The following is a 12,143-nucleotide window of genomic DNA, read 5'->3' on the forward strand; positions in this document are numbered from 1 at the left end:
AGCACTGACATTGTCTTCACCCTCGTCGGGCATTCCTGTCCTCCGAGCTGCTCTCCCGAGGAAGGAAGCACACGTGAACTCCCACTGGAGAGCAGCTGAATGCACCGAGGCAGCAGCTCTTTACCGCTGCTTGCAGAGAGACACCGAGGCGCAGATTAAATTCAAGCAAAAGCCTGAAACAAATGCTTTCTACCAACGCATGTTAAATAGGTGCTTATGTTTCACGCAGATCCCGATGTACCTAATTAATCCTAATTAAATCTGAGCTGTAAGGGCACCTAAATACACAAATATGCACGCAGACACGAGGAGCTCGGCTCTCACGGTGAAGCGCCGCTTGTCAGGCAGCTGGAGGGGACCCCATCGGCGCCGAGGTGTCCCTGGCCACCAGGGTCCTCCCCCGGCCGCCGGGGCATCCCTTGGACGGCGCTCCCGGCGCCTCCCGACGGTGCGATCCGCGCGTCTCCGTCCGGGAATGAGGATCGGGGAGGTTTTACGGAGACCTTCATGGGGGTGTCTCGCAAGCCCGGAACAGGCCGGGGAGCCGCGGGAGGAGAGAGCGGGCAGCACCGCAGGCTCGCGTTTTCTCCTGCGAAGGCGACAGGAGGGAGGGGACACGGTTATCTTGCCGGAGTTCTCATTTGGAGAGGGTTGGGCAAGCCTTAGGAGGATTAGCAGGGGTGCACAGCGCCTTCGGCAGAGCAGCAGCGTCCCGCCGCTTGCCTGCTCCTGCACTTCGGGGCAAACAGGGGGCTCGTCCTGCCTGCGGAAAATGAGACGTCTCGGAGAAGCCGAGGAGCGAGCCGGAGCCGGAGCCTCGCTCAGGGGGACAGGGGAGGCAGGAGAGAGGCGGGACCCCCAAGGTTTTATCCCTGCCGGACAGGCACCGCTGTGCTCGCCCACGGCGACGGGAGCCCGGGCGGGGAGAGGCTCCCCGAGCAACCGGGGAAGGAGGACCGGGAAAGGAGGGGGGGAACGGGGGACGGACGACGACGGGGGACCCTGCGTCAGTGCAGGGCCGTCCCCTTCTCCTCCCCGTGCGCTCGGCTCTGCCTCCCGCCAGCCTCCCACGCCTCCCGCGAGGTGCGGCCGCGCTACATAAACACGGCCGTGCCGCCGGTGCCGGGGCTCTCCGTTCGCAGCCCGACGGAGGAGTTTGTCCGGCAGCGGGCAGAGGCGCGGCTGCGGGGAGCGCAGCGGCAGCGCGGCTCCGGCGCCAGACGGGGCGGGAGGCTGCGGCGGGCAGCAGCGGAGGGCTGCGCGCTCCCCCGAGGGCGGCGGCCCTGCCGTAGCCCAGGCGGCCGGAGGAAGAGGAGGAAGGGCGTGGGCTCCGGCGGGCTCGCTCCGGTATGGCCCTGGCGGACAGCGCCCGCGGGCTGCCCAACGGCGGCGGCGTGTCGCCCGCGGCGGGGAGCGGGGCGCCGGGCAGCGGGGCGGCCGCGGCGGCGACGGGCGGCTGGGCTTCCTTCCCGGAGATCGTGGAGCTGAACGTGGGCGGGCAGGTGTACGTGACGCGGCGCTGCACCGTGGTCTCGGTGCGCGACTCGCTGCTCTGGCGCATGTTCTCGCAGCAGCAGCCCAGCGAGCTGCCCCGGGACAGCAAGGGTCGCTTCTTCCTCGACCGCGACGGCTTCCTCTTCCGCTACATCCTGGACTACCTGCGGGACCTGCAGCTTGTGCTGCCCGAGCACTTCCCCGAGCGCAGCCGCCTCCAGCGGGAGGCTGAGTACTTCCAGCTGCCCGACCTGGCTCGGCGCCTGGCGCAGACTCGGGCGGTCGCCGCCCGCCCCGCCGTCCTGCACCGCGACGGCTCCATCTGCGCCGAGGAGCCGCCGCCGCCGCTGCTCGGGTACCTGGAGGCCGAGCCGCTGGAAGGCGGCGGCGGGGCCGTGGCGTCCGCCCCGTCGCCCACGGCCAGCCGCAGCCCCTCGGGCGGGCCGCTGCTCACGCCGTCGCAGTCGCTGGACGGGGCGGGCGGGCGGCGCTCGGGCTACATCACCATCGGCTACCGGGGCTCCTACACCATCGGGCGGGAGGCGCAGGCCGATGCCAAATTCCGGCGGGTGGCCCGCATCACCGTCTGCGGCAAGACGGCCCTGGCCAAAGAGGTCTTCGGGGAGACCTTGAACGAGAGCCGCGACCCCGACCGCCCTCCCGAGCGCTACACCGCCCGCTACTACCTCAAGTTCAACTTCCTCGAGCAAGCCTTCGACCGGCTCTCCGAGGCCGGCTTCCGCATGGCCGCCTGCTCCTCCACCGGCACCTGCGCCTTCGCTCCCGAGCAGGGCGGCCCCGCCGATGACAAGATCTGGACCAGCTACACCGAGTACGTTTTCTGCCGGGACTGAGCGTCCGGGGACGAGACAGCCGGCCCTGCACACCCTCGCACCTACGGTCCCCTCGCGTCCCGAAGGAAGGAGGATGTGAAGCGGGGCTATGTCTCCCTGTGCTTGTCTCACCCCGGTTTCTGCCTCCACGCACAAGCCCCGGCGCAGCCCCCAGCCCTCTTGCAGCACCTCCTGACGGCCCCGGGGCAGGAGGTCACCGTGTTGTGCCTCGGCTGTCGTGTCCCTGCTTGGCCATGTCCTGGCTCCCACCTTCACCCTCCCTCCTGCATCTCCCAGTAGCTGTGTTGGTAGCAAGGGAGGAGAGAAATATTGGGAGTAGCCAAATGCCACAAAAGCATGCGTGTGCACCCAGTCTTTGTCCCTCTCCCCACACAGAGCTGAGGTATAGCTCTGGCAGGGTGGGGCGTTTTAAAAATCATCCAGGCAGGGGCTGAGAAGATTTGAAGTTGCTTTGAGCAACTTCTGTTGAAGGTGGCATGACAAACGCCTGTCTTTTCCCATCCCAATACCCTTGTGAGAGAGCTTGCCTTGGTGGGCAGACCCCAAATTGTCCATTTTTAACTCCTCCCTTCCCCACCCATCAAAGCGATGCCTGTCTGTGAGGGACTGTCACATAGAAAGGAAGCCTGACTGTGAGGGGTTTGCACTGGCTCATACTTTATCTGTTGAGATGAGTAATTTTGCAGGAGGCGTGCATGTGGCCCTTCACAAGTGGTTGCTCCCATCTCCCCTCTTTGCTCCCCATGTCTCTGATCTCCTCTCTGTTAAGCTGGACCAGGTCCTGCACAGCGAGCACGTAAGGCTGATGTGGAAGGACAGATTTGCTGGATAACCAACCATTTGAACTATGAAGTGTCCCCAGAGACATGTGTTTATTCCCTCGAGAGGTAAAACAAAGACACTTTGAAAAATTAAAGTGCTTGTGAATTGTAACTTCCATGGGTGGTCTGAAGTCCTTATAATTCTCTTGAAGTTACTGTCTCTAATACGGACAGAAATCTCCATGTGCATTTCCTTAAACACCCTCAAAATGATGGGAGTGAGGTGAAGCCAGGCTTGCCTGAGTAAAGGAAGGGCCTGGGTCTTGGGAAGCTGAAATCATGTACATTGAATTAGTGCAAGATGTACATTATAACTGTCATCAAGAGCACCCTTGTTACTTTTTGTCGTGTTCCTGCGGTAAAACTCTGAAGCCAGCAGATGACAAAAATCACAGTTTTAAAGAGCCATTTCCTTAGTTTTCATAGCAGTATTTTCTGGGCACTGACACTGTACCTCTTCCTCGACAAACTTAGTGCTTCTTAGAAAGGCTTGAGCCCTCTCCTCAGAAAAACAAGGGTGATGCCAACTTTCTTCAGGGGAAATTACTTCTGAGCTCTATTTTGTTACTGCTGAGTAACAGTCTTTCCCAGAGGAGGCAGTCAGAGTCTGCATTGGAACAGATGATCTGAACCGCAGGTTTTACAGATTCAGCAGTTCTTCTAATAAATTTCTTGAAGCCTGGAGTATAAAAACACTTCCCTTTAAAAACCTAAACTGGATTTAAGAATGTGTATAGCCTGTTCAGACAGAAAAATATCCTAAATATACCTGAAGTGTTGAAGAATTTAGCAGTACATATTAAAGGCTTGAAGTTATGTTTTTAAAACTCTTGAACAATAATGCTAGTTCTAGGTCTAACTCCAAATTTAGAAATACTGCTAGCACCTGTATTCTAACCAAAGAATTTCACAGTAGGGCTTTTTTAAAAAACCCAAATTCCTTTGGAAACAGCTATAAGCTACATTTCTATCGAGTTTCAGTGCTCAGTCTCTGTTCACTTGGTCTTTCATTAAGTGCATGCACAGCTACATAAAACTGAAAATAATTTGCATCACCATGGCTTATTTTTTCTAATATTAGCAAGGTTGTATATCAACATGATTGAAGATGTGCATATGAAAGCACTGGATACTGTCCATTTGTAGATAGTTGTATTATGGAGTATTTTTAAAAGGATGGAAATGTAAACCTGCCAAATTAGATGAGCAATAAGATACAGTGAGAGGCCAATACACCTGAGGATGGAATGAAGTCTGTTTGTCCTATGCCTTACTCTGAGATGACTTCTTTGTGCTGAACTTTCACCACAAGTGAAAAGACATTGGTCACCACAGCTACTAGGTCTTTACAGTGCCCTTCTCAAGAGTAATGACCGTCTTTTTCTAGTTTCTGTTAAGTAACTCTGAAGTATGTTTTTTAAGATTTTGTATAAAATCAGTTTTCAGTAAAGTGTTCAAATTTGCTCTAGATAGCTTTCTTTTTTTAAGAATCTGCTAGCTTACTAAATCCATCATAGGAACTATGTATAGGGGCAGTTTTAAATTGACCTTGTGATTTAGTGTACATATATATACAGTATATAAACATTTTACACTAATCATTTAGTTTTTTTAAACAATTTTAGTGCTACAGGATTTCATAATGTATCTAGCTGAGCATTTTCACATTATGTTATGTACATAACATGGTAATGTTTTACTGGTTTCTTATACCTGTTTCAATGGAAAAAACTGAATGAGTATCATCACCTTGTAGAACTGAAATTGATGACATATTTGCTTGAATGTGAATCTTCTAGGTGGCTGAATGCATCTCTAACAAAGATTGCCTGTATTTTGATTAATTGTTGCCTATCCCTTTCCTGGCAGACGACCCAGTAATTCTCACTTTTACGTAAAAATGGATGTAATACGAACAGGATTTTTTTCTAGTCTTTGTGCTAAAAAAATTTAAGTGTTATTAGTGTTAAAAAATGGGCCTTTAATTTACTGATAACTCATTATCAGTATCGTCAGCAGGCTTAAAATGATGGTGCCATAAATATAACAGTCATTTGATTCTTTGCCACAGAAGATGACACTTTTCTGAACCATTACTTAGTAACGGCAGTAAACTTTTTAAAAGGAAAAATGCTCAAGGCAAATTCAATGAGTTTTACTTGTCTGTTCTATTGAGAGCTTGAAGAATGGATAAACACAACGACTCTGCTGACTTGTTGACATGAAAACATACAAAAATATAAAGGCACAATACTGGAGTCCTGTCTACGTTTTGTAGCTGTTGCTGTTCACAGTTCATGTACTTATGGATGAATGCAGTAGCATTTACAAGTGCTATTAAAAATCCACAAGGGCAGTCTTTCTTTTAATTAGAAGTTAAGGCATAGGTCTTTTCAGTGATGCATATCATGAAGGGTGATTTTGCATATGTTTGATAGGATGTTTATATTTTTATACATGTAGATAATGAGCCACTTATTCATTCTTATTTTCACATGTATAGCATTGAAAATAAAGATCCTCCTAGGACAAAGTTGCATACCAAATTAAATTTTTGTTCTTTAAATATTAACTCCGTTGTGTGGTTTATGATGTTCTTTTTATTCTCTGTGCAGATATTGTTAGCTTTGTTCTCCCACAGTATCATATTCATAACTTCAGCAAAGACTCCAAACTAAAAAAGCAGAAAAACAAAGAAAATTATGTATACAGAGACCTCTAGTAACACCCATGGCAAGATAAACAGAAATGCATAGTACTCAGACTGCATCATTTCCTTTTAAGCATCACAGAGAATTTTTGTAGTACTGGTCAGCCAATCCTCAGGAAGAAATAGTGATTGAACAGCTTAATTTTGATAGCACTGAGGAATTGTTCAATTCAAATGTTGATGTTTTTTATGAAGCTAGAGAATAATAACATGCGATACAGTGCTCATTTAATGAAAGAAACAATAATACCTAAGGTAATACATGATCTGAGGGAATTGCATCTAGAATTTTTAATTAGCTACCCTGTGATATCTAGCAAACTCTTCTAAACTTGTGGTCAGCTTCATATAAAATTAGTAGTGACTTGTTAGTATAATCCACATGTGAAGTGCCTGTACATTTAATAGTTCTTTCTTGGGTATCATGGTTATACTACAAAGGAACCAGCTGAAGGAAGTTTAATCAACTGTTTAATTTGACAGCTTGATAGTATTTGAGTGCTTTGTTATCATGCAATAATGAAAGAAAGGAGGTCATTCTATGAGCAACAAAAATTTGCGTCTGAAGGCATTATTTTCTTTGTCCTACTCCTGCTCATCCCTGCCAATTTTGTTCAATTTCTACTTGAAGAAGGAGGCACATTCCTTGACAGAGCCACCTTCTGCTAGGCTGAAGGTTATGGCTGAATTTTGGCTTTGTCTCCCCTGTGAACTACAGATTTTCTCTTTCCTTTCCCTTACCCCACCATCAGTATTCATAGAATTTGTAAGAATGTAACAGCTGTGAGGTTTTTCAGTTCTTTTGATTGTGTTTAAATTGCCCATCACCTCAGAAGTTAAGCGGGACAGATATCCACCCAAATGGACAATGCAAATACCATGAGCCTTATTTCAGTAGGAAACAAGGCTGACAGAATAGTGTGGTTTATACCTGCCACTGTCTATATAGTCTGAGTGTACTAAATGCCTAAATCCCTATAGAGTGTGAAGGTGGGCGGTCACTCTTACTTTTGCAGCTCTGGCCAGTCAGTCAAACTAATGGGTATGCTAGAATGTGTTAAAAATACTTATAGACTCCTAATTTCTGCAGCATTTCCAAGGCTGAATCAAATGTGAGCAGGAAAACATTTTCTGAAGATTTGATTTGCCTCAGGGCAGGGTTGTTTTTTGTTCTTTTTTTTTTGTAAGAACCCTTCAGTATAGTTTTCAATGAAATATTCGTGCTAATGTGTTATTTATTTAGAAAGTACTTAGCTTTATGAAACCGAATGCTAATTTTGTTTTTCATTAAAATGAGCGGCATGTGTTTTTCCCCTGCTGCTAAACAAAACTCCTGTGTATGTCTGCTGAAGTAGTAATGCCACCATTGCAAATAGTCTGTTGGAAATATGCAGCACAACTGCTGTGACAGTCAAAACCATAGCTGGTCAAATTATCACATTTCTTCACATTTTACTCTCCACTGTGCTCAAACTGGAATAAAATTAAGCTCTGTTACACGTTTCTTGCTTTGCAAGTTTTTTAACACACACTATGGAGCTTTTGATACTTCTGTCAAAGTTGTGGGCAACTGTGACTCAGGGATTTGAAGTAGGTCTGTTTACTTGTGAGGAAATAAAGGCTAGGAAATATTCTTGCACAAAGTGGGAGCAGCTTCAAGTAATTTGGGAAAAATTCTTGGTATCACAGGAAATAAAAGATATTTTTCTGTATAATCCAAGTAATACACACACATTACACCCATCATGCAAACTCAACCTGCCCTGGAAAGCTAAAGTCCTTGATGACATTTACTTGTTCTAGGTTTTATTTTGTATCATCTGGATGAAGGAAATTATTTTGTTTTTATCCTTCAAAAAAGCTCAGTGTTTAGCAGCTGGGAAGTGACAATGTTAGCGGTACACCTTGCTTTGAGTTAACATTTCAGCATCCTTTTTGTTTCAACATAATGCAAAAGGTAGAGAAGTTCACATGGAAGAATATAGGAATCACAGAATCATGGAGTCACTAGGATTAGAATGCTTAGCTCCATGTAGCCTCTGACTTACCATTTGCAACTTAACAATTTTCTCAACCTGGAACTTAAGTAAGTGTGGATTCATTGAAGTTCAGCCAAAGAAACTGAGACCAGAATATTTAGATTGTGATGATGAAAACAGGTCCATTGATAAAGACCATGTGATCTATGTTTTTAATTTGTAATTTTGAGGTAAAGACAGAGCCTTGGTTAATTTATTAAGGAGCAGGCTGTTATTAAAAACAAAATAAAATTAGGGAAAAATCCTCCAATCCTCTCCCACATTCTTGAGGAGGGAATGCAGTGCTGGTGTGATGAAAACAACATTTTTGATTTCAGAGATAACTGAAATAACCCACAATGTTGCCATCTCAATTCTGTCTGTTTTTCTGGTCTTGGCTGAACTTTAACGTCACACCCACCCTTAATAAGCGGTCCTTTAGAAAAGCATATATTCATAACTATGAAAACTTCCATTAATTTGGATATAGTTTGGTTTTGACTCATATTTTCCAAATAGCTTAGTGACAATCTTTGTCCTCATATTACAGCAAAGCCTGTGATTATTAGAAGCCTGAAGTTAGTTTTTCCCTTTAAAAGGGCAGAGACTGTACAAAGAATGACTCTTTTTTTTTTTTTTTGGAAAGGATACAAATGGTGCACTTTCCCCTCCAAATCTGTAGTCTCGTACAAACCCTTCTAATTTTCCCCACCTTATAAAATTCATTTCCACATCTTTCTATGGCTAAGAGCTCAAGGCATGAATATTTCTGAAAGCTGCAAGCACCAGGAGGTCTTGCAGTGATTCCCAGTTGTTCCATAGCAATCCCTTTCTGCTGTGATCCCTTGTGCAGTCAGAACAAGCTGGGTGGGCAGCTGAGCCCCAGGATTACCCAGTGGTCCTGACCACAGCTTCTGCCTGTGCCTCACTTCCTTCCTGGCCACGACCAATGTAGCACAGCAGTCCCTGAGCCAGCACAGTCCTGCTGCTGGTGCCTTGTGTGAATAAAGGGGCAGCATTTGTATTCTGGTGCACTCCATGCAGCCCAACTGCCACGAACTGGCACTTCTTCTCCAGGAGATTTCTGACCCACTTATTTCCAGGGTTTGCTTTCACAGTCTGCACCACTTTATCTGCCGTCTCAAGGTATGGTTGGAATATGGGAAAGGTTCAGCTGTTTACAGTAGTCTGTCTAATAGCTTATCTGGCATGGCACTAAAGGGACAATGAGGACAATTCACCTAAAAAGAGTTTTATAGTTCTTTAAAATTTTATGGCCTAAATAAACCATGGAAAGTGCTGCATAAACTATAATAACACTGGGTAAAGGCACCTTTTCTGTTTAAGATGAGAATAACTTAATCAGTTTAGCTGGAGCACTAGTATATTTATCCTCTTGGACTTGTTTGTATCATTCTAGAGGTTGAAGAGCACTCACCTGCAGGTAACTGGGCCAAACAGTCCAATTTCTTTAGAAAATGCTAGGTTAAAGTATATGTATACAAATGCACCAGTGTTTCTTTTTCTAGAAGTTTCAGCTTGACAATTATCAGATTGGATGTTTTCCAAGACATCACCTTCTAGGGTTTGAGGACAGAAAGAAATGTCCAGATCATTTGGTCTGCCATTCAACATAGCATACACTGTAGGGCTGCCCCTAGCAGAGTCTTTCAGTCAGGCAGTGAAATTTCTTGGGCTGTCATCTAACTTCATGGATGATACTGCTTGTGCACAAGAAGACATCACAGTGCCTGGTTAATTGTTAGGCTGTGAATGCCACCAGCTTTGGCTTTCTCCCAGAAGGGTCAGCAATGTTTTCTTCATTGACATGCTGAGGCTGTAGTGAGTGTTCTGCAGGAGGGTATGTACAGAAGTAGCTCCCCTGATCAACACCTGGGGATGAACTGTCCTGTGGTGTCCTTTGGTTCCCCGCCGCTTGTCCCTGTAACCAGTTTCTCGTTGGCACTGCTGATGTGGCCGTGGAGTGGACCAGTTCAGGGAGCTGGTGTAGATGAAACCTTAGAACAAGGAAACAGGAGAAAGCAGGCTTATTTTCAGCTGGATCAGCTCCCAGAATGGGCTCACAGCAAAATGGGGTTATTAGTGTTGGGCAAAGGAGCCTGATATCTAAACAGAATGAGCTCCTGTGGTCTGTCAGTAAGGCATGTTTTTCACTCCTTTAGTCATCTCCTGTCTCTTCTCCAAATCCCCTTCAATTTATCAATGTCTTTTGAACTTCTCATTTCAGGGGCTTCTCATTCTAATAAGGGAATTCACAAAAAAAATGTAACATTGTCCTAGCCTCTGTTTTTTTCCATTCATTTCTTTCGGGGTTTGAATTAGAAGAATTAGGGCTTTAAGTGTCTCTGGAGTTTATGTCCAGTAAACAATGACTGCAAGCACCTGTATTATGTCTCCAGAATTCTATCCCAATTATCAGTCAAAATGCATGGGAGTGCCTAAGACATTTGCTTATTAAACATTATGCCAGAGTTTAACTTGACTCAACCAAGGAACAAAGCCCAGTAAAAGTGGATCTATTTCCTCCACATCAGCATTGATGGACATCACTGTGACACGAATGCTTGGTATCATTTTCCCTGGTTATTACATTGGATAGGTGGTTTTCCAGCCACATGAATGGATGGCTAAGCATTGACTGACAGGTTGGCAGGCCTGAAGTTTCTAAATTACCCAATTTTCTTTTAACCACAGTCCAAACAGTCCATGGGTTTTTTTCCAGTCCTTTGTAGCTTCTGCAGGGATCTGAGACTTTTGAGAAAGCTGCATTAGTAAATACAGAGGCTTGTAAACATACCAGATATAAATTGGCCAGACCTGATTGAAAAAAATACTTGTTGCTCATATTTTTTTGATTAGGTTTGGAAGGGAAATTGATCATTATTCCTAACAGACCTGAACAGCAAAATGTTTATACTTCTCCTGAGGTAACGAGCCTAAAAATTCCATCTAATAATGAATCTGTACAATTTTTCACATTGTTCCAAATAAAATTAAATAATTTCATTTGTAATCATGCTGACTACTACTTTCTTTGTGTTCTTTTTTCTTACCTTATTAAATTTATACAATGCAGTTAGTACAGTATTTGCAATTTATAGTTTTGATTTGTACAGATTGGTATAGCCTTCTCTTTCCATTTTAGACTTTATATCTATGAGTTTTTAATAGCAGCTATCTGGATCCTATCCCAGGATGTACTGGATGACTGTTACCTCCTGTTGATCTCAACAAAATGTGCCGTCACTACAGGATGCTAATGAGAACTTAGACGAAAAGTATTCTCTTTTTTACTTTCAGGACTTTGCATGTGCAGTTATTTGCTGAACTTGTAACCTAGGATTTAGAAATTCAGTATTTTTCAAGGTGTCTTAATATACAGCTAGTGTGAATTTATACCATCATGTTACTTTGTGTTTTGACTGTTTAATCTCTTACTATCTGTTGTGGTATATGTACAAAGAATATCTAGATGGATACCAGAGGACTATTGTCTAAGATTTTAGCACTCTTTCAATACATTTAAAAGTTACTTCTTCATTAAATACTGTTATTCCTAAACTCCATTTACAGAGTTACCTAAGAACATTACTGATACACATTTTGGAGTATTACACACATGGCACACAGATCATTCCTTTGTTCTGTCTTCGACTTGCACTCACTGGAGACGATATTTTCTTTTTTGTGAGGCCCTGCTTCCAGTATGTATGAACTGGTACGGAAATCAGATGGACAGCATGAAATTCAGCTATGGTAAAGGCTTGTGGCCAAGAAAGAGTGCCATCACTGACAACCTCTCAGCTCCTGGAGGCTACACACTTTGCCTACCCAACCCACAAATTAATGGTGTGTGAAGGCTGATTCTGTGTGAATAAACAACAAACACTTAACATTAAAAGCAAGAGGTTGTAGTAGCTGTTCTGTTACTTTGTTTTCATCAGGTAATATATCAGGTATAATTCCCTCACTATAACCATACAGTTGTAAACTCCTTTTATCCTTTGATATTGTCTTAAATAATTTCCACTTTTTCATTTGCAGCATTGAATTACAGGGAATTAGAGGAAGAAATGTTTCTTTAAATTATCATCCTTAGACAATAAGAAATTACTTTTAATTTTGATAGCAGCAAAGGGAAATAAAAAAGTCACTGTCTGAAATCAGCAAGTAGCTCTCCCTATATGGAATACCAGAAGAGGTAGTTCTGAATAAACTGGTTTCA

At 44.9% G+C, this 12,143-nt stretch overlaps 1 protein-coding gene across 1 annotated transcript; it reads left to right on the forward strand.

The window, feature by feature from the left end:
- Window positions 1–1,123: 1,123 nt before the first annotated feature.
- KCTD12 (potassium channel tetramerization domain containing 12) lies at window positions 1,124–7,382 on the forward strand. The gene has a single exon (XM_064713226.1). It carries the CDS (start codon window positions 1,350–1,352, stop codon window positions 2,346–2,348), a length of 999 nt encoding a protein of 332 aa, XP_064569296.1. The 5' UTR covers window positions 1,124–1,349; the 3' UTR covers window positions 2,349–7,382.
- The last annotated feature ends 4,761 nt before the right edge of the window (window positions 7,383–12,143 follow it).

This window comes from Zonotrichia leucophrys, chromosome 1 (genome assembly GCF_028769735.1).
Source record: "Zonotrichia leucophrys gambelii isolate GWCS_2022_RI chromosome 1, RI_Zleu_2.0, whole genome shotgun sequence".
NCBI classification, from domain to species: Eukaryota; Metazoa; Chordata; class Aves; order Passeriformes; family Passerellidae; genus Zonotrichia; species Zonotrichia leucophrys.